Source organism: Orbicella franksi, chromosome 1, assembly GCF_964199315.1.
Source record: "Orbicella franksi chromosome 1, jaOrbFran1.1, whole genome shotgun sequence".
Taxonomy (NCBI): Eukaryota; Metazoa; Cnidaria; class Anthozoa; order Scleractinia; family Merulinidae; genus Orbicella; species Orbicella franksi.
In genome coordinates, this window is record NC_138145.1 from 28,261,596 (window position 1) to 28,282,028 (window position 20,433).

The 20,433-nt window shown below is 40.0% G+C and overlaps 1 protein-coding gene across 1 annotated transcript in view; it reads left to right on the forward strand.

The window, feature by feature from the left end:
• LOC145501155 (poly [ADP-ribose] polymerase tankyrase-like) overlaps positions 1-19,498 on the forward strand; it is a 41,029-nt gene extending 21,531 nt beyond the window's left edge. The window contains exons 25-49 of the mRNA XM_081480703.1: positions 452-630; positions 1,527-1,609; positions 2,319-2,434; positions 2,762-2,999; positions 3,528-3,705; positions 4,011-4,087; positions 4,540-4,632; positions 5,328-5,487; positions 5,826-5,981; positions 6,643-6,760; positions 7,243-7,342; positions 7,840-8,023; positions 8,802-8,984; positions 9,313-9,483; positions 10,234-10,430; positions 10,997-11,102; positions 11,814-11,983; positions 12,180-12,336; positions 13,006-13,133; positions 13,869-13,929; positions 14,571-14,748; positions 15,741-15,848; positions 16,377-16,579; positions 17,020-17,100; positions 17,753-19,498. Of these exons, the coding sequence (XP_081336829.1) occupies positions 452-630; positions 1,527-1,609; positions 2,319-2,434; positions 2,762-2,999; positions 3,528-3,705; positions 4,011-4,087; positions 4,540-4,632; positions 5,328-5,487; positions 5,826-5,981; positions 6,643-6,760; positions 7,243-7,342; positions 7,840-8,023; positions 8,802-8,984; positions 9,313-9,483; positions 10,234-10,430; positions 10,997-11,102; positions 11,814-11,983; positions 12,180-12,336; positions 13,006-13,133; positions 13,869-13,929; positions 14,571-14,748; positions 15,741-15,848; positions 16,377-16,579; positions 17,020-17,100; positions 17,753-18,040 (3,713 nt within the window). The 3' untranslated portion in view covers positions 18,041-19,498. The remainder of the gene's footprint in view (positions 1-451; positions 631-1,526; positions 1,610-2,318; positions 2,435-2,761; positions 3,000-3,527; positions 3,706-4,010; positions 4,088-4,539; positions 4,633-5,327; positions 5,488-5,825; positions 5,982-6,642; positions 6,761-7,242; positions 7,343-7,839; positions 8,024-8,801; positions 8,985-9,312; positions 9,484-10,233; positions 10,431-10,996; positions 11,103-11,813; positions 11,984-12,179; positions 12,337-13,005; positions 13,134-13,868; positions 13,930-14,570; positions 14,749-15,740; positions 15,849-16,376; positions 16,580-17,019; positions 17,101-17,752) is intronic.
• Positions 19,499-20,433: the final 935 nt, after the last annotated feature.

Genomic DNA, 20,433 nt, shown 5'->3' on the forward strand with positions numbered 1-20,433 from the left:
GTAAATTCTTGCAATTTGCCCCCACTCAACAATATCACTAATATCTCAACTCGACCGTTATTTTCGCATCGTTTCGACCGAGGACGCAGCAAAATTGCCGTGAAACATGTAAATGTTTTCGTCAATAAATGCTTTGATAGACTACAAAAGGTAAAATTAGAGGTGTTAAAGTTCTAAGGTACTAAGATACTACAGTGTATTGCCCCGCTACACCAGAATTCCAGCTCAGCTTTGGCGAGCTGTGCCAGGAATTGTGAAGCGTTTCATATTCATGTAGTAATCAAGCATTGTGCTGAATTAAAATTTTTTTTTTTCTCAAAATTCAACGAAGTCAACGATGCAAAGAGTAGGACGGTGAGTACCACTAAGTCACTAAGTTACCAAGGTAATCATAGTTACTATTGAAACTCGTCAAAGTAACAGACTAAAGGATGGTTCTATTTTTTGTCAGGACTGTTCTCTTGCCTTCACTTCCTTGTTTATGAAAGCTGGAATTTTTATCCATTTTTGGAGCTGATGCTGGGATACGTGAAAGATGACCAGTCTGTTATCAACTGCTTTGACTGCCATGGCCGCACACCACTTCATTTAGCAATCAAGTGGAGAAATGCCAAAGCTGCTAAACTTATGGTACAGTTTTATCTTGTTTGGATCTCATGACCCATGTTTTAGTCTATGGTAAAGTAAATTGAAAAACGTTTTTATAATGAAAAAAAAAAACAAAAAACAAAAAACAGAAGATGACAATTGCCATTGTTTTTTTTTTTTTCTCTTTTTTCGGTTTGGCAACCACCATTGCTGTAAACAAAAGACAATAAGGCCCAGTTCAGACGCCGAACTTTTCATGAGCCGAACTTAATTCGAATTTGGACCGACCCAAATTATCAAAAGTACACCTGTTGATTCAGACGTCGAACTTAATTCGTCGAACTTTATTTAGTTTAAACCAAAACACATCGAAATGTTAGCGATTTTCAGGCAAAGTAAAAACTGCTTGTAAAATACGTTATAATAATTTAGACATTAGGTTCGGCTCATGAAAAGTTCGACGTCTGAATCAAAGCCGTTCCAAAGCCGAAATTACCGGCTGAGCTAGGCGGGAAGAACGGCTGGGCCGTTCCAAATTCAAATAGCTGTTCTTAACTGATTCAGACGCCGAACTTTTCATGTACTTAATTCAATGTATTTGGTTCGGCTCATGAAAAGTTCGGCGTCTGAACTGGGCCTAAGCGATGACTAAGTCCTATAAAAACAAAAACTTTTTATACTGAACCCCAAGTAATACTAGAATAAGTTGCCAATCCAGGATTAAGAGTCAGTTTAATGTGTTCTCAGTAGTCCCTCCTCTTAGTTGCTCTTGCCTGACATTTTAAACTTTGCACAATGTCAAACTAACACTCCGAAAAACCCTTTTGAAAAGACAAAAATAAACGTCTTGGTCATAACTTTTATAGATTGCATTACTGTTGATCACCATTCAAACAACTGTGCGTTGAAGTAGTAATAAATGATATTTTGGTCTTTAGATCGATAATGGTGCAGATGTAAATATCCGGTCCTTGAATGAGAAGGAAGATGGATTAGCTACACCCCTGATTCTAGCTGCAAGGTGCGAGAAAATATTTTATGGCTGTGCTGATTATTAGTCTGTGCCGGTCAGGTTTATTTGGAGTATGACGCTCCATCCTCACTACACTGGAGAATTTTGAGAACGCAGCTTTATTTCTACGGTTAGGCCCACTGTCCACGCTAATCTGTCACGAAAACGGAGCTTTTCAAAAACGCTCTTCAAACTGGAGGAATTTGAAAACGCTGGCTTTGCGTTTTAGTGTGGACGGAAAACATTTTTAAAAACGGAGCTTTTCGAAAACGATGACGTGACGATAATTATGTGTTTTCCTTGTCGGAGTTTCCTCACACACAAATCCAAAATGACCAGCGATTGTTGCGTTTTCAAATGGAGAGTGAAAACACCGATTTCAAATTTCTCCAGCGTAGTGTGGACGGGTCCTCAGTGCTTGGGCAGTTTTTCTGGCTTTTAGTTAATTGCAAGCAAAAAGGTTTGATAAAAACACTTTTGATGGGGGTCTAATGTATTTAGTAATCCTGTTCTGAGTTCGAGATTGATGATGTTCACAGATTGTTTTGCATTTAGTGGAAAGCGAGTAAAATGTGATTAGGAAAAACCCTACGCAGAATACACTTCACATGGACATTTCTTATAAGCAAGTTTAGTTTCAATTTTGTCGTAATTTTGAATCAAATGCAGAGGCACGATTTGTGTAAAGCTATGATGACATTTTTGTTTTGTTTTGAAGGCCAACCAATGTATGTCTCACTACCCTGCAAGACTTGTTACATGCTAAGGCAGATCCTAATATTGCTGATAACGTCGGACGCACCGCGCTATCATGGGCAGTCACCAACAAGATTGGTATGGTACCCTTTGCTGCTTATTATACAATTGGTCATTTTGGTCAACGGAGGCCAAACTTTAACTCTCCACAAAACAAGAAACTTGATTGCATTTTTCATTTCAATGTCCCATTCTTCAGTTTAGCATTTGACCGTGATTTTTCAAATATCAGGAGTCTTTAAAGGACCCTAGTCAACCTCAAATTTTTTGCAAGTAATTTAATCATTTTGGCTTTCGTTTAGGTGCACTTCAAGCAACACTGTAATTGCCTTAGTGGAAAGTTTTAGTACCTTGTCTGTAGTGTCAAGTTAACATTGGATTGTGCCTTCTTATTTTCTGTGCCAGACACCAACTCTACCCCTCTGAAGCTCTGCACAGCATTACTTGACGGGGGTGCTGATGTGAACAGTACAGATAAGAAGCAACGGACTCCTCTTCATTATTCCATAAATTATACAACAGGAGGCTTTGAGACAATCACCGAGGTGGAGGATTTGTTGATCAAATATGGAGCAAACACAGTTGCACTGGATTTGCACAGCAGGATCCCTCTTCACTACGCATTTGTGAAAATGAACAGTGGGTGAGCTGGCTGGTTAATAGTCTCCTGTTGTACCTAGGTGTCGAGCATCAAGCTTTTGAAACCACATTAAGTTGTATTTGCTGTACGTTTTCCCACAGACACACCGATTACACTATGTCTGATCTGTTTTCTGTTTATTGAGGTTGAGAAGATATATCAAACACTCAAGACAGTGTTTGACAGGTTCATTACCAAACGCCTCCAAGCTCGTCAAAAGTGTTCCGATACGTGTCGTATTTCAACTTTCTTCTCGGTCTTTGGAAATGTGTTAAACACGGCCTTTCGTGTTTGATATGCTGTATTACTTGAAATGCTTGCAAGCCACGTGAGCTTATCCCGGTTTCTGTAGCAGGAAGTGACCAGGAGTATTCTACTCCCCCTGGATAGGATGCTAGTCCATCGCAGGGTTAACCCCTTGAATTGTCGAGGCATTGTTTTGTCAGAAGCAAATAAGCATGCAAATTTTCATAGAAACACTTAAATGCCTTAACACACAATAAACTGTATTTGCTGTTTATTTTCCCACAGGCACACCGATTACAGCATGTCTGATCCGATATCTGTTGTCAGCCTGCTGTGTGAGGCAATAACGGAGCAGGGTAAAGATGCCAAGACACAGGTCAACCATCAGGACAACTTTGGACAGACACCTCTCCACAGGGCAGCTCTCAGGGGTGCCACAATTTGTTCTCTCAATCTTCTTCAGGTAGAGAAATATCTAATAACCCTTGATGATAGTTTTGTTCTCATCCATCAGCTAGGAGAGTTACCTGAAATCTGAGCGCAATAATTTTGTTGGAGTTAACGTCATTCGCCTTTACGTTAAGTAATATGAGCAAAGAATTGAAACACCAAAATGTTTCCCAATGGGTTTTTAGGAAAATTCAGGAATTTGGTTATTAATGCGTGGATATTTTTTAAGTAAGCAAGTTTGAAATCATCGACAATCCTTTATGGCCCTCATCCCCAAGCTATTAAGGGTTAATTCAATTCCTGTCATTCTTTCCACAGAAAGGGGGATCACTTGAGATTAAAGACAATGACGGGAACACTCCACTGTCATTAGCTCTTCGTGAGCGTCATGATGGGTACTGTTATTGCTATTTTAGTAATCTAGGCATGTATGATTTCGAGCTTCGTCCTCAGAGTTGTGTTCTTGTTGTTGCTGTTTAGAACAGAAGCTAATGTTGGATACCGTTAAGAGTACATTCAATGTTTTTCTAAAGAATAGGAGATTCGTTGTTCTGATACAGCGTTTTGCATTGGCCAAAGTGGTGTTACATGAAAAAGCTATTTCAAGAACACACCAAAACAGATATAGCATCCTTGAAACTTGGCTTAAATTGCTTCTCTCTATACGTTTTGTTTCTGTGTGGCCCATTGAAAGCCATTTTGATCTAGATTAGTACACCAAAACCAAAAACATCATTAATTTTAGCAATTCTTAAGAAAACCGCAGTCGATCGATGACACTAAAAGTTGCCCTCTCGCACTCATTCGTTACTTTTGTTGTAAAGCTGTTCTGTTTTCCGTACGTTAGTTGTGCCATGATGTTTATGCAGAGTAATGCACCACCATCTTGTCCAGTTATAAGACCCCTTACACCAGAGGACTGGAAACAATATGAAAAACAGTGAGTCATTCAACAATCATAAACATTAATGGAGCTAAGTAACGGTTTGCGCATCTGAATGTTTCAAGTTCGTCGTTTGTAATCCGTGTTAATCTTCTCCATCCTTAACCATCCATGTTCCTTTATGGTTTATTATTATCTCTATGGTGATTTTCTATCTTAGTAAACTTCTATTTTCAGGTTTCCTTAAAATTCAAGGTAATTTTATACGTGACCAAAAGAACTCAAGAAACTGTGATTGAGCTCCTTTAAAGGTCACTTGGAAAGTTTGATTCCTAGTGTTAGTCTGATGGCAAGGTGTGATTGTTATTTCGCAATACTCTCACTTCTCCATCCATCAGACGTTCACACCAGGTGAACTACCGATAGCTGTTCCTAATTTAAAACCAGTCACTATGCTGCTCTTTTTATTGAACGTTTTGGCTTTCTTTCATATACTGGAGATGGTCCTTGGCTTTACTAAGGTTCGATCGTTTTTGTGCAGGTTAAAGTTGTAGAAGAGTTGCTAAATACTGTTTAATTAGCTGACTATCTAATAACGAAACTGTGATGATCTTATTCTTAGTATTTATAAATATATACGCTTTTTCAGCGTCCAGTCCCAAGTGTTTTCACCGTGTAATGTTTCTCAAAAATTAGGTATGTACACTTGCAGGTGCATCTGGCTTAGTCTAGTTCATGATGTCTTTCTACAGGAAAAAGAAATATCGGTGGGTGTGGAAGAATGTTGTCGACTTGAAGGAGCCCAAGCCAGATATCAGAACAGCCTTCCGCGTGGTGATTGATAACAACTGGCAGGGAATCGCTTATTTAATGTTGGAGGTAGCCGGACTGGACTTTCTTGAAGCTATACAGGTGAAGTAAACGTACCGTTTTACATGTGGATTACCTATTTTCCCAAAGAGCCATTACAATAATACTGTAATGTTGTTAATAACAATGTTGTATTTCAAGGGTTTCTCAGTAAATTTCATCAGCGATTAGCATCTAACTTCTCTGAATTACTGTAATTTCTGAAGGATTCTTATAATAATTAGGACCTTATTTCCATTTCTTATGCAGTATCATTTTGTAAAACATGTAAGTCATTAAACAAACATTTTCTACGCTCGATTTTCTTTTGTGAAAGATGCACGAAGAGCTAAATTTGATGCCTGAATAGCTCAGTTGAATAAGAAGGATTGTGATTTCAGGCAACACTCGAATCGAACAAGCTTGATCTTGCGTGGACACTGCTAAGGAAACAAAGAAAAGATGCATCGGTTCAGAAGCTTGATAAGAAAGGACATAACTTGCTTCATTTGTTAGCCATTCACTCTGCAAAACTGTGGACCCAAGTGGTTGAAAAGGTAAGCGCTATATTGAACTTGACTTCAGCCAGGTTACTCTAAGGGTAGTCTTGTTATAATATAAGCCATTGTGCAACCACATTTGGACATTTGGACAGTCAATATGATTGCTGGAGACGTCAAAACAGTTGGGAATAAGCTTTTTTTTTTTTAAAAAAAAAATGTAAATATGTAATTTCTTTACCCACGGAGCACCAAGGAGTTCACAAGAACTCGTTCAGAAATGCCCGTGCATTCGGGATCGAATTGGAATTTGGAAATGTTGGTTTTTGAGGAGAGGGGAAAACCGGAGTACCCGGAGAAAAACCTCTTAGAGCAGAGTAGAGAACCAGCAACAAACTCAACCCACATATAACGCCGGGTCCGGAAATTGAACCCGGGACACATCGGTGGGAGGCGAGCGCTCTCACCACTGCACCATTCCTGCTCCCCCAATTATCTTTCTGTCAGTCATTAAAGTTTGTATATGTTTATAGCATTGAGTTACATGTGTATTAGTAAACATACTTCAAAACACAAATTTAAGGTAAAATGTTTTTACTCAATCTAGAATAATTCTGCTGCAATGTTCTGCCGCTCAAAGCAAATTTCATTTTGTTAGGAAGCCTTACGAAATTATTGATACATCATCGGAAAAACTAATTTTCATTCATACCTTTAGATAGCCAATCACCTGGTTCAGAGGGGAGTTCCTGCTGGTGCTGTTGACTCACAGGGTGCCACGCCCTTGCATTATGCTGCCTGTAATCATAATTTGGCCTTCTGCAGGTTTTTGTGGGGTATGACCGTTTAGTACATATTACTTTTGTAAGAAATTGTTGTTTGTATGTGCGCTATTGAGAATTTTATTAAAGAACATCCTATTCAACACGTTTGGTGAAAACGGTCGGTGTCCCTCTGACACACAAGGTTTTGAGATACTAGTTATTTCTATTTTCCAGACTCCAAGTTACGTTAGTAAGGCTGTAAGACGTATATAATTCATCTACAAAACATTTGTTGATATGATCCAAGGTATATTTGATCTGTGATAGATTTGGGTTGCTGGCATAAGAGGGAGAGGAAATAATGCCATGTGCACGACTTTTGAAGTGATGTCAAAGATCTGTTCATTTCTGTGCATCAAAAGATTCTTTGTTCAAATTCTGTTGCGCAGCCAATGTCTTTCCCTTTTGAAATTGCTACGTATTTTAACGTACCAGGTCTCTCTATAGCCTGACCATGGAAGTTACATTGTCTTTGCTGCTTTGTTTTCTTTCAGAACAATCCCCATCATCCTTGGATATTGCTGACAACGACGGAGTCACTCCGTTTGCCGCAGTGTTTTCCAAGACGGAAAGTGGAATAATAACCCTTGTGGAGTAAGTTTTGTTCAAAATATGAAGAGGTCAATAAAAAATCGTTGCGCTCTTTTGGATCCATCGTAAGTGTGGAACAGGTGGTCAATCTTTTTCATGATTTTTGAAAATTGAAAAAATAACTTCGACAGTAAACGTCTGATCTTGAAGAACAATACTTTGAACAGGACAGTAGTCCATTTTGGAAGATGTGGGAGAGATACATGTGGTTTACAATAGCTCGGTACACACTTGAAATCAAGATTCAATTTCCAGGTTAAGACAAGAATTTCGTCCAAGTTATATTTTTATGGAGAGTTTTACCCATAAAAGTAGAAGAAACTGTGGATTTAAAGTAATTCAACGCTATGCAGTGCAATCTTTGTCCCATATGTTTGTGTAATGCGCATGCGTAGTAGGTTGACTCGGCAAGGTGAATTTCTTACAGCGTTTTTTATGGGTATATGTATATTTTTTGAAGTGCTTACATTAAGTAACAATTTTTTTCCTGCAATCACAAGGTTTTTCGTAAGCCCGGCAAACTGCCACGTAAAGAAACTGGACGTTTGTTACAGTGTTCGAGACAGTAAAGGAGATAGCGGGAGCCATGACACCACCACTCCGTTGATTGAGGCCGCGTTGTCAAACAGTGAGAAAGTAGTTACGGACCTGCTGAAACATGGAGCATCAGTCAATTTCCCAAAGGTAATTGACAATACAGCAACAGTTCCATGCCATAATCCAATTCTTATTCCACAGCGATGGAGTCGAAGTTAAGTAAGATAGCGTCATGTCGACTTATGTTCATGTACCATTGTCAGACCTAATATTGAGAGTTAGGTTTGTCGATGAGTGTAAGAGCTTGCAAGTGAAAGTTCAGTGAATAATTCAAGCATCGGCCGTGTTTACCAGTCCTAGTCTGTGAATGAAACCCTTGCATGTCACCGACTGTGTGAAAGCTACTGAGTTGTACTTTCATGTAGTGCTGTTTGTTATGTTGTACAAGTTGTTTCTAACGTTTTTAAGTCTGTGAGTGAAACCCTAGTGTGACCATGTAAATGAAAGGTATTGAGAAGTGTTTTCATTTGGGATAGTTTATTAAACATGAAGCACAGTGATGAATGTGGATAAAACTTCTGTGAATAAAACACTTATGTGGGACCATCCAAGTGAAAACTATTCGGGATTACTTAAATAGGGTGTTTCATGTTGAATGCTCTGAAAAATGAAATTTTGGGCCTTTATATTCAATTTTTCACTGTTCTGTTCCAGGCTCTCGGTCAGTGGGGATGATCGAAAAAGCGGGTGGGCGACGAGCGGGATAGAGATGACTAACGTCATATATTTAATCTAGAAGCCGTGATGTGAATGGTATAATGCAAAGAAACAGCATCACTTGAATTGTATGCTCAGACAATTGAACGAGTGAATTAATCTATCTGTCCCCACAAGCTTTTAATTTAAAGTTTTTATGTTTACTCAGCACAACGGCCGCACTCCGCTTATGGAAGTTGTCCGTAGCAACATGCTAGACATGGTCAAAGTACTGATTTATGCCACTGATGACAGAGCTGTCTGGGAGACTAAGGATACTACAGATGTCGATCTGTCATTACAGGACAATGACGGAAAATCCATGATTCACCACTGTGTGCAAAACAGAAAGGTAAGAACAAAGAGTAACCAGGTAACTGGATATACAACCGTTGCTACGATACCATACTGCAAAGTGAACTTTTTGCATAACGCGAAACTATCCGATTGTTGATTGTATTCTTGGCTTGCACGTGACATCATGGTCTTCATGTTAGTGGACAAAAGCAAAGGATTTCTAGTTCTTTTCTCTTGTTTGGTTTTTCCATTAAAATCTTTAGGGACTGGTTACGAGCCAAAACGTGTATCTTCCTACTTGTATGTTTGGCCATCACGGAAATCAATAGATCAGTCATTACAGGTTAGTTCTCCAAATAATAAGTGTAGTCTTTTTTTCATAGTATGGATCTGCCGAAAATGTCGAGATGCTAAAATTTCTGGCCAGCTTTGAAGCGCCACTGTCTGTCAAAGACTTAGAAGGACACACGCCACTTTACTATGCTAAACAGCAGGGATCTGGCATTATGAAAATTGCGCTGGAAGAACTTCTAGAGAAAGCTGAGGCTAGCAAGGTGAGTAGAAAAGAATGAACTTCGTGGTAGTTTATCAGCTATCTTCAAATGCCGATAATGACTCCTGTTCTCCTCCCCCTCCTGAAAACAAGTCTACCAAATCTTAGTGCAAAAAGGTATCTTGTCTTCTCTCGGTCGTTTACTTCTCTACTATAGACCTTGTATTTCACCTTACAATGTATACCGTTCCCGCTTGGTTAAAGGGCTTCTGGTTCTCTTGATGGCAGAGTTGAGTTGACTTGTACCGTGCGGTCTTCTAATATTGACGTAATATTAACATTAGTCCAATCACACTTGAATTAATTCCTTCCAATAATGGGCCCTTCCAAATGTAAGTTCACCAAGAGACTCTTTCCAGCTTTATATTCCAAGACGATCTGTTTTGTAAGGCCAAGGGGTGGGGATCTCACTGAAACTTCATTGTAGTCGCATTAATACAGTATTTGTGTAAATTGTATCGATCATCTAAGTGCCACAGACGCACTTTTCTCTTTTCAAGTCCTACCAGGCAAGTGATCCATTACATCTGTAGTCGTAAATCTTTGGCTGAACTTGCCACAATTCGACCTCAGGAGTCTCAGGATAAAATAGGCAAGCGAGCGAAGCGAGCTGTGAGGTTTTAGGCCGCAAAGCGGCCGAGCTCGGGATGAAGTCGCGAGAGGGTCATAATTAAACAAGATGAAGGACTTTTCTGAAAGTCTAATCGTTGCTTTGTCGCTCCTGTTCATCTCCTAAATTCTTCTATAACAGGACACAGAGGAGCCAATGGAATATGACTCGGGATTTAGTTTTCTTACTTCCAGTGATGGCTTGTGGGAAGGCGTCACGCCAGATCCTAAAGCTGATGCAGAGAAAATACTTCAAGATGCGAAGGCACAGGATAAACCAGCCGACGAGGATGACACTAAAGTCAAAGTTGATTCAGCCTTCCGTATGGAAGGTGGAGGGTATGTGTCAGAGATTGTACAGAATGTACACGAGATGTTGATTCAAGCCTGTTTCCTTTAGCTTGACGTTGTAGGTAATCTAGAACGCTTAACTTTTTCTTTAGGTATGTGTATACCCGTATCGGGCCTACAATATTGTAGGCGTATCATGTGTAGACCCCGAAAGCGACGGGGACCGAGAAGATGCGATTTAGAAACGAGAAAAATAAGCTACAATTAGTGTAAAGCCATGTCGGGTGGCATTATTTTACTCTTCACCGCACAGTTCCTAAATTCAGTGATGTGAAACTATTTGATATTCACCCTACATTGTCCATTAAAAGTACCTTTGACCTCGTTTTGTCATTTGTATAAATATAGAGGTGAATATGCGATGTCTTTAATAAGGTCAGGGTTGAAGAAGCCCGTCTATGGAGCCTCAAAAAAGACTAAATAATTCTATGCCACTAAGAGCTTTCTAAACGAAACTAAAATTAAATCAGAGACGTGAAAAATTTAAAGGTGATGGCCAAGGCAACCTTTTTTTTGGAGTTTGTTTCATAAATATATATTTTTTTATTTTACAGGGAAGTATTTGTCGACCCTGAGACTGATGTGCCATATGATATCCTCGTGTCCAAAGTTGACGTCAAATATGGAATGTTCGGATTAAATAACTTCTATAAGATGCAGGTTAGGTCTTTGTAATGAAATACGTTTGCTATTGGTGGTTGATAATTTTAGCGTACGAGTCTCATTCTCTAGCTACATTTTAAGTTGTTACCAAAACTTTGCTTGCTTTCTTCCAGGGAGTGAAACATTGTCTAATCTCTCATAATGTAACATAATGTCTTTGCGCTGGGCAGTGCCTGTTAGTTCGTATACCCGCCTGTTGATTAGCTCTTTGCCTACAAGTAGTTGATTCCTGAAGAAATTTAAACTGTGCATGGAAGAACTAAAGAGAGAAACATATTCTCTGAAATGTTGCAACTTCCATTTTAGCAAGGAAAGGGTAAAAAAAAGTGTATCTTCAACTTGATCGGACATCTAGCGTTTGTGATGCTAGCGAAAGCACTCAATCAGTGACTAGGAAAAGTGCTAGGTGTGAAGTACAGTCATTGCACTGATGAAATAATTAAAGACAAAGAGATCTTTCCAGACACGTTTTCTGGGGCGGATCTAGGGGGGATAAAAGACTGAGACGTTATAACATGCTGACTAGGCATTAGAATAACGGAAATCCCATTTCTGTGGACCTTCGCATCGCGAAGTCCCTTCTCTAAAATCCTGTACTGTATCCGCTCCAGGTTTTAACTTTAAGGGGTGTTAAGAAAACTGTATGAAATGTTCGAATGAATTTATGTGACAGTAGTTTGAGACAGAAAAAAACTCTATAATTTTCAGATTATCCACCACAAAGCCAAGGACCTGTGGGTGTTATTCAATCGCTGGGGTCGTGTTGGAGACAGTGGGCAGCACCAGAGGACACCTTTCAATGATCCCAACAAGGCTACAACCGAATTCAAGAAGATTTTCAAAAGCAAGACTGGCAATGAGTGGGACAACAAGGACAAGTAAGATAAATAGCTGATAGTCTAGAATACAGATTATCCATGTCATCCATCTGTGTCCCTCGTTCCAAAATGTCAAGTTCGCTTGTTTTAGGGGCCGTTGCATTTTATTTTTTGTTCCATATAACCCATGATTTGTTTGCAAGGCGTATTGTAGCCACGACTTTGCAACTAGTTTATTCCTTTTTTAATTTTACAGTTTTGACAAAAAGCCCAAGAAATATGCCCTTGTGCTGCCAGAAAGGAACCCTGAAAACAAGCGGAAGCGAATGAGTGAGGTTCTGAAGCCGTTCGAACTCACCAAGTGTCCTGCGTCACGTCTTGGTGAAGAACTGCAGTCGTTCATGAAGGCAATTGTGAGTGATTTACAAACTGAAATGAGACTGATCTTAGATGCACCACAAATTTCCTTCCGAAAGTTTCAAATACTGTTATCTCTTGCAAATCCTCAATTTCACGATATGTATTAAATGAATTTGATTTTGTCCGCAATCCTTTTTCCCTTCTCACATCGTCATAAAGCTACTCTTTTCTTTGTTTAGCTAAGCTTACTGGTTGATATCATTTTGATGTTACATATCCCCAAGCCAGTATTAAATTCTTATTATGGATCACGAGCGTGACTGGGTTTTAGATGTCAATATGCCTATAAAAGTACCGTGCCAAACTGCAATCTACCTTCTCCTTTTGATGCAATCTTTCCTAATCTTATGGTTTGCACAGAAACCTTCATGTTCTACCAAGTTCTGAAAGGTTTTCAAACCAGTATCACAAAGCTTCGTTGTCATCACATGTTGTTTAGAAGTTTGATTTGTGCTAATTTTCTGATAACGGATTTTTTTTATGCAGTTAAAGTGTACTTGTAGTGGACATACAAACGTTACTGTGATGACAAAAGAAAACACGTTGTCGTAGAATGTAATCACTTCAAAACGGATGTGGCAGCGAAGCTTCAAGAAAAACAGAATCGAATCAACAGCGTTAACTGACATTAGCTGAAGCACCTCTTGTTTTTTTTCTTTTAGACCGATGTTGGAATGTTAAGTTCTGCAATGGATTCGGGCCACTTGAGAGTTGACCATGACTACTTGCCATTTGGAAGACTGTCCAGTGAAACCATCGAGATGGCCCGTCAAGTTCTGACAGAAATCAAGTGAGTGTTGAAATTTGAGCATAGTTTGCAGTGCGCGGATCAAATTTGACGGTTGTTGTTGTAAAATACCATTGCAGACATTATATTTAAGGTGCTGTGAGATTCACTCTAATTTCAAAGAGGATGCTCAATTGCTGACGGCATAGTACTACGATTATCAGTTGAGTACGGCACGACAGAAGTTTGGTGACGAAGTTTCGGACTTAAGATTACCTTGTTGTCACGAGCAACGTACCTCGTTTCCATTGGTAACAATATCAGCAGCCGTGCGTCTCCTGTCGCGTCACCTACAATTTCACCCGCTTTGCTGCCAATGACGTCAAAAGCCGACAAGTTGCCACTGGAAACGGAGCCAGTTGCTCGTGACAACAACACGATTTTCTCATTAAAACCTGGTGACCAAACTTTCGTCGCGCCTTACTCAACTGATAATCTTAGTAAGGCAGTGTTCCAAAATGTAAAATGCAATTTAGGCATCATTTACGGTCACGCTCGACGGACTTAACGAAAGAGGAAATACTTGTAGTCTACATAAGTGACCAGTTGAAGCTGGTCAAAGGAACTAAAAGAAAACTGAATTCATGTGAGGTCTGGAATAAGAGACTGTTATCATCAAATGATTCCTTAACAACAGCCATTTGATAAGAATAGTATAGCTTCTCTTTCATAAAGGCTTTATTGACATTCTTTTCTGTTCTTTCAAGATAGATAATGGTCTGATTTGTTTCATAACAGAGCAATTGTGGATACTATCGACAGAAACAATTTGGTAGGAACCGAGGACAAATTTGAGAAGGTACACATGGTGTCAGTGTGAGTTCTCCACCAAGTACGACCCCAGAGTTTAACTCCAAGATCGGTCAATGGTTTAGGGCTAGGCACAAAGTAGGGGAATATAAATTGTATCGAAGTATTTTCAACCTGAATCGTCGATGCACTTTGCCAACTATTAATTTGAAGTCGGTCAAGGTAAATTAACCGCCGTGGTGAGTTTACAAACAAAGTTTTTGAGCGTTAGCTCTTCGTTGGATCAAAAGGGAGAGTTATGGGTTGTGTGGTCGTTAATGGAGTATAGAAGGAAGTTGCATTATTGGACAAAGCATGGTAAGGGAAACACTTCAAGATAGAGTGGAATCCCGATTTCTCGAACCCTCAATTTTTCGAACTTCCCGATAACTCGAACCAAAATTTGTTTCCCCTCCGCAGTCAAACGTTGTACTTTACCCCCGATTTCTCGAACTCTCCGAGTTGTCGAAGCGGTTTTCGTCTCCGTTGGAGGTTCGAAAAATCGGAATTCCACTGTGCATTAATTTCTGTTCTTCAACTCACCATCCCCCTAATTTCCAACAACGAAAGGCAAACGTTCGGAACATGAGCTTTCAAATCAAAATCGTTATCGCTATCAACCCAATAACCGTGTCTCTTTTGCCTATGTAGATTGCCGAGCTTAGCAACACATATTACATGCTGATGCCTATAGCGCGATACACTTATGAACGGATTCCACCTTTGAATGAAGCTCATAATATTGAGCAGCACTTAACAGCGCTCTACAATCTGACAGAACTGGCGGAGGCTAGCAAGATCTTGTTAGGAGCTCAGTATCGCTGCAAAGGTGTGTTGCGATTTTTGTACTCGTTACCTCCCGGTTTACCTTCTTTCTTCATTGTTTAAGTTATCGCTGATCTCCCAGTTTCTAAATCAGGTCCTTAAAGGTCTTGAACTTGAGAACCAAAATCCAAATTTGTCAAAACGTGAATTTGGAGCCTGAAAATCCATGTTATCTCTCAAATAGTCAAATATCTCCAAAAAGAAATGGTAACTGTGTCATGTCAGTATAAAATTATGCTCTTTTGTTTAGTCCTTTACAACTTATTTCTATCACTCTCTGTGCAAGAGCCTCAGAATTCTAATTTGTCTTTGCGCTATCATTGCATTGTCAAGCGGATAAGGGATGAAAATGGGGAAAAATCGACAACAAACACCTTACTCGATTTGCGCTTAGAAATTTTAAGGGTTGCGTAGTATTTTCAGAGGCCCATAAGGAGGCTCAGGGGAAAAATTCAAGCAACGAGTAAAATACTGTCCGCGCCTATTAATTCTCTTTTCATTAAATAAGGGACTTTTTGTTCGACTGCGTTAGTTTCCTGGTATTCTAGGATCCTTTTTGTGTCATTTTTTGACCAAAATTCGGTCCTTCTTAATCGTGCGGTGTATAATCTCATTCCGCTTGTGAGCACACCAATTTGAATTCACCGTGATCTAATCCAGTTGAGTACAAGCCTTCTACGCACACGTTGTAATGGATCGTCACGCACTCCTTCCAACATGGGGGAGGAGCGATTGCGTGACAAGCCCAAAGAACGTCTGCGTAGGAGACTATTAGAGAAGTCAACGGGCGTCATAGTTAATATTGTATGGCTGGACCAGGAAATTCTCAGTATCCTTTCCAGTCGTTCAGATCGTTACACAACGCTCCATCAAAAATAACCACAATAAAGGAGAGTGACAAAATTCTCATAACATACTGTTAACTAAGTGCGTATTTTACAGTAGGAAGAAGTCGTATTTTGATCTTGAGTCTCTATGATCCTTTCGTCTCTTTAGAGATAAACCAGTTAGATTATGTCTACAAATCACTTGGATGTCGCTTGGAGTTACTGAACCCAGACTCGGATGAATGTCAACTTGTACTGGAGTACGTACACAACTCACGTAAGTAGTTTGTTCAATCACTTGTTAGCAAGTTGATCATGAAAGGAAGTTTCCTTGAATTTTCAATCGCTTCACTGTTGAAATGTATACGATATGAGTTGGAGAAAATGGTGTATTGAGCTGGTATAAGTTGAGTGTGTTGTAAAACGGTGAACTGGGTACAAGGCTAGCCCGAGACCACGTAGTAAGTACTGCTTATGCTCTAGTTACGTAGAATGTTTCTTCTTAGTGGGCTATACTTTGTCATCTGGAGGTTAGTAGCAAAAGTGATGAGTGTTACGTTTTGTTTCTTGGCTACGTATACCTGGGTACGTTATTGACCACTTTTGCTTTGTCCCCAAGGCGTAAGATACTAGTCATTGCGGCTCACGCGAGAAACTTTGCTTAATTATGACGTTGGTTGTTTTAAGTCGTTGGTTGTCGCTCATTTGCTGAAGCCATAAAAGAAATGACGATGACCAACGGACCTATCAATCCTTTCCACTCCGCCTTTTGACTACTGCTTACTCAATTGAAATTTTTCTGTAGGTGGACATCAACGCTTTGAAATTAGTGCTGTTTTCAGGGTCTCTCGTTCAGGTGAAGCCGAGCGGTTGGCTAATTGTGGAGTGCCTGGTAACCACCACCTGCTGTGGCATGGCACTAAAAGTGCGAACATGATGGGGATCCTTCAGCAGGGCCTCAGGATTGCTCCTCCAGAGGCCTCCCGCTCAGGATGGTCCTTAGGAAAGGTCGGTGATAGTGTAATTTCCGCCAATTTCCTGATGTTAGCTTTAATACATACACATACATACACACACTTTGTTTCTTGCACCGCGTGACAACCAAACAGAAGAATTCCAGTCAGACCTCACACGCTTGACACAAGTGCGCGTCGAAAGGCATCTGTTTCTGTGGGTTATGCAAAATCCTTTCAACAAACAAAAGTTTGTCCTTTGTAAACATCGTATCCACGGGGAGTAATCACTAGTCATTTCCTGTTGTAGAATTCAGGCTGGAACAAATTATTCTTTCTACATGTAAACGCACGCACACACACAACTGACCCGTAGGCAGAAAATTGCAATAGCAACACGCACGCATTGCAGACCTATGAGGGCATCTACGGAATCCATATAGTCAAACTAAATCTGGTGTTGCGTTGTTTCTTTCTTTGTTGCATGTACTACAGGGTGTCTATACCTCTGACAGTCTGGAAAAGAGTATGGGCTATATGGATTATGATGGCACAGGATTTGCGCTACTTTGTGAGGTGAGCTTTGAGGAATGTTGCTAAGTAAAGACCAATTGTTTCACTTTGTTACCTTCTACATTACATGTAATATATAAACGCAAAAACAACTAAAGTAGATGTGAAATGAAGTGTGTATCTTCTGAACTAATTATCTTTTGCATCACTACGATCAGTTACAAGCAAATAACAGCATTAAACGTTGAATTCATCGCACTGATCGATACGAAACATGGTGGGTTACTTCATATGACCCCTGCGTGTATTGGACACACTCATCGACGAAAGAACCGGTATTATTCGGACTATTTAACTTCTCACAACGCAGCGCAACAGTGTGAGTTGAATACCTCGCGCCGTGCCATTTCCCATACTTCAGTTCTTTCATTTACATACAAGGAGACCATTTAACAGTTTTCTTTTCAGTGTCCTGGCCTTTGAATGACGGCGAGGCTGGAGGTGACATTGTTTTGACTCAGACCTCACTGCTTCTGTTGTGTAAATCAAATTGTACCTATGCTTACTAGTTTTCATTTACATGAAAAAAAGCAGAGAGGTCTGTATCAAAGCAGGGTCACCTCCAGCCTCGCCGCTAATCAACAGCCAGGTAACTGAGCACACAACTGTAAAATGGCCTATTGTCCAAATGCTAACCCTATCCTCGTTTCTGTAGGTTGCCCTTGGGAAGGTCAAGGAAGTTGTCGATCGCGAGTACCAAGAGAGTGCTCCCGAGGGATTTAACAGCGTGTTGGCCGTCAGCAGAGAAGTCCCGGACCCGAGTGAAAATGTCACCACTCCATACGGGTCTGTAGTCCCTGCTGGAGTACGTATCAACAAGTCCGGCTTAGCTGAAAAGTTCAATAACCGCTTTTTGTATAACAATTACAGCGAGTACGTTGTGTACAAGGAATCTCAAGTCCTCTTACGTTACGTAGTGCAGTTGAAGAGGACTTGGAGATAAGATACTTGCCTCTTCACCAAGTGATTTGATTACTGATTTTAGAACCATGTAGTAAGGTTTTTATATGTTGCACAAGAAACCCATAAGGTATTTGTCTGATGGTACGTATCAAATTCGAGAGGTGATGTCATTAAAAAGCAGTTTTAAACTAATTTATTAGTAGTAAACACAGAAGCGTGATATGAAATTTCGTTAGTATTCATAAATCTGTGATGAGAAAGATGCATGCGTCAGTCATCACGTTTTGGACAGCAACTTAAGAAATAAGCTTGATTACCCCCCCTGGTCATGAAAAGAACTTGCACTCCTCCCTCGGGGAAAAACGAAGCCAAGACTAACACTGTTTGTTTGTGTGTTTATTTTTCGTCTTTTGAGGTTCTAAGTTATTCCTCTAGCAGCGTGATAAACTAGTTTTATATCGGTACGTAATGCGTCTTAACTGTCCAGCAATAGGGGCATATAATTCATGGTAGGCTACCCATATAGTTGCCCTGCGGTTAGCATTTTATTTACTGCTGTTTGCTTGCGGTTGGCATTTATTTACTGCTGTTTGAAAAGAGAAAACGAAATGAATTCTGGTAGTTGTAGTGAAATGACCCTATCGTGCAAATATGCTGTTGTCTGAGACCGCGAGAAGACATGTTGCTTAGTAACCTGATGTATGATCATGACGTCACAGGCTGACGTCATAGCTTCCAGCGTGATCTTTCAATGCTCTTGCCAATTTCTGATTGGTACGTTAGGTGCGGAAACTCGTCTGATATTTTAAGAGGATTTACTTTAATTTAAAGAACGACACTTGTACATGTTCCCCGAAACTATGCGGAATGTGAATGAGTTAGAATAGCCCTTTTCACGGTTACCTTTGCTCATTTGCATTACAGTCAAACCTAGCATGTATGTGAGGCAATTTCGGGCCATTTTGTAGTTTTAGCTCGAAATTGCCTCGCATCCACGTTGGATTACATTGTAATGCAAATGAGAAAAGTTAACCGTGAAAAGGGCTATTACGCTAGGTAGGAGGAACTTCTGATCAATTTGTGTGAATCAAGGGTAGTTTTTTTATAGTTTAGTTATTTACTCACAAAAGTTTTTAGCCTTTTAACATGTTAAAAGTCATAAAGTATTGCCCGGTCATTGAAGTCGTTTTTCTCCCGAATAGAATTATATAATCCACATATACATACACAAACAATAACTAAATGTTGTTTTAGTTTTTGTCCTTTACTAATAAATCGAGTTGTAAACCGCGAGTCACAGCACAGGCGGCCCAGACGTTGAATACGGTTAATACGTGACATTATGCTGTTGGCGATCGCGTTATAATTTTAGCCGTTTTAGGCAATGTATGAGAATGCTTCGAAAATTACTCTAAATGCTACGTGTAGAAAATAATTTGAATAAAATGGCTTACCTTGTGTTTGCATTGCGTTATTTTGATGTCTCTGGGTTCTTGGAGGTGGTTTAGAGCCATTTAGGCGAGGTTTACTTTCTGACGGTTTGCTTCCCCTTAAGGTCATTCCACTGAAACAGAACCGGCACTGAGATTTTTGTCAAACTCTGCCTATTGACTGGTTATATTGTAGGAACTTAAATTTGGAAATAAAGATGAGGGGTCCCCATGTTCGTTTAGGAGCAGCAGCACCTTGTTTATACCCATATAAATCCTTATAATGGCACCATGATTATAGTCATGATTGCTTGCTAAATTTACGTTTCCGACGGTTGTTTCTTGCTCAACACTGAGAATTGGCCGATTAAATTAAATTAATTTAAATACTTAATTGGCCACTCCCCATTGGAGTTTTTCAGGACCAATGCAAACTAACAATGATAAATAAGTATTCAAATAAACATAACTAGGTTAAGAATCCCAACTGGCGGGAGGCAGACCAGTTGGCTATTTACGAGCGCAGCCGAGAAGTTGAACTCGGGGCTACCGAGAACAACATCAGCTAGCGGTCAGAACAGAATTTGAACCCAGGACCTACGGATTTCAAATCCGGCGCTCTAACCACTCGGCCACGCTGCCTCCGATATTTATTTTACATAGAGAAAGTTATTACTCAATGAGATGGCAACGAGTAACTGGCCAATGCCCCGTGCCTCAGAAATACAAGAAATAATGGGCACTGTCATCCCCGGAACTGCAAATAGGGAGTTTTAAGTCGCGGTTCTGTAAAGTCCCTTACTTTGCTTACCACTGTCAAAACTATCACGAAACTGAGTCTGGGACACGGCGATAAATTTGCAATAAACGTTTCACGTTGTCCAGGCATCGCAGAATTCGGTCATTTCCCGTTGTTGTTTTACACCGGACAGCAAAGAAATGCACATTGTACCAACAATTATAACGCACGTGCACAGCCATTGTTCTGCTCATTAAACATTTT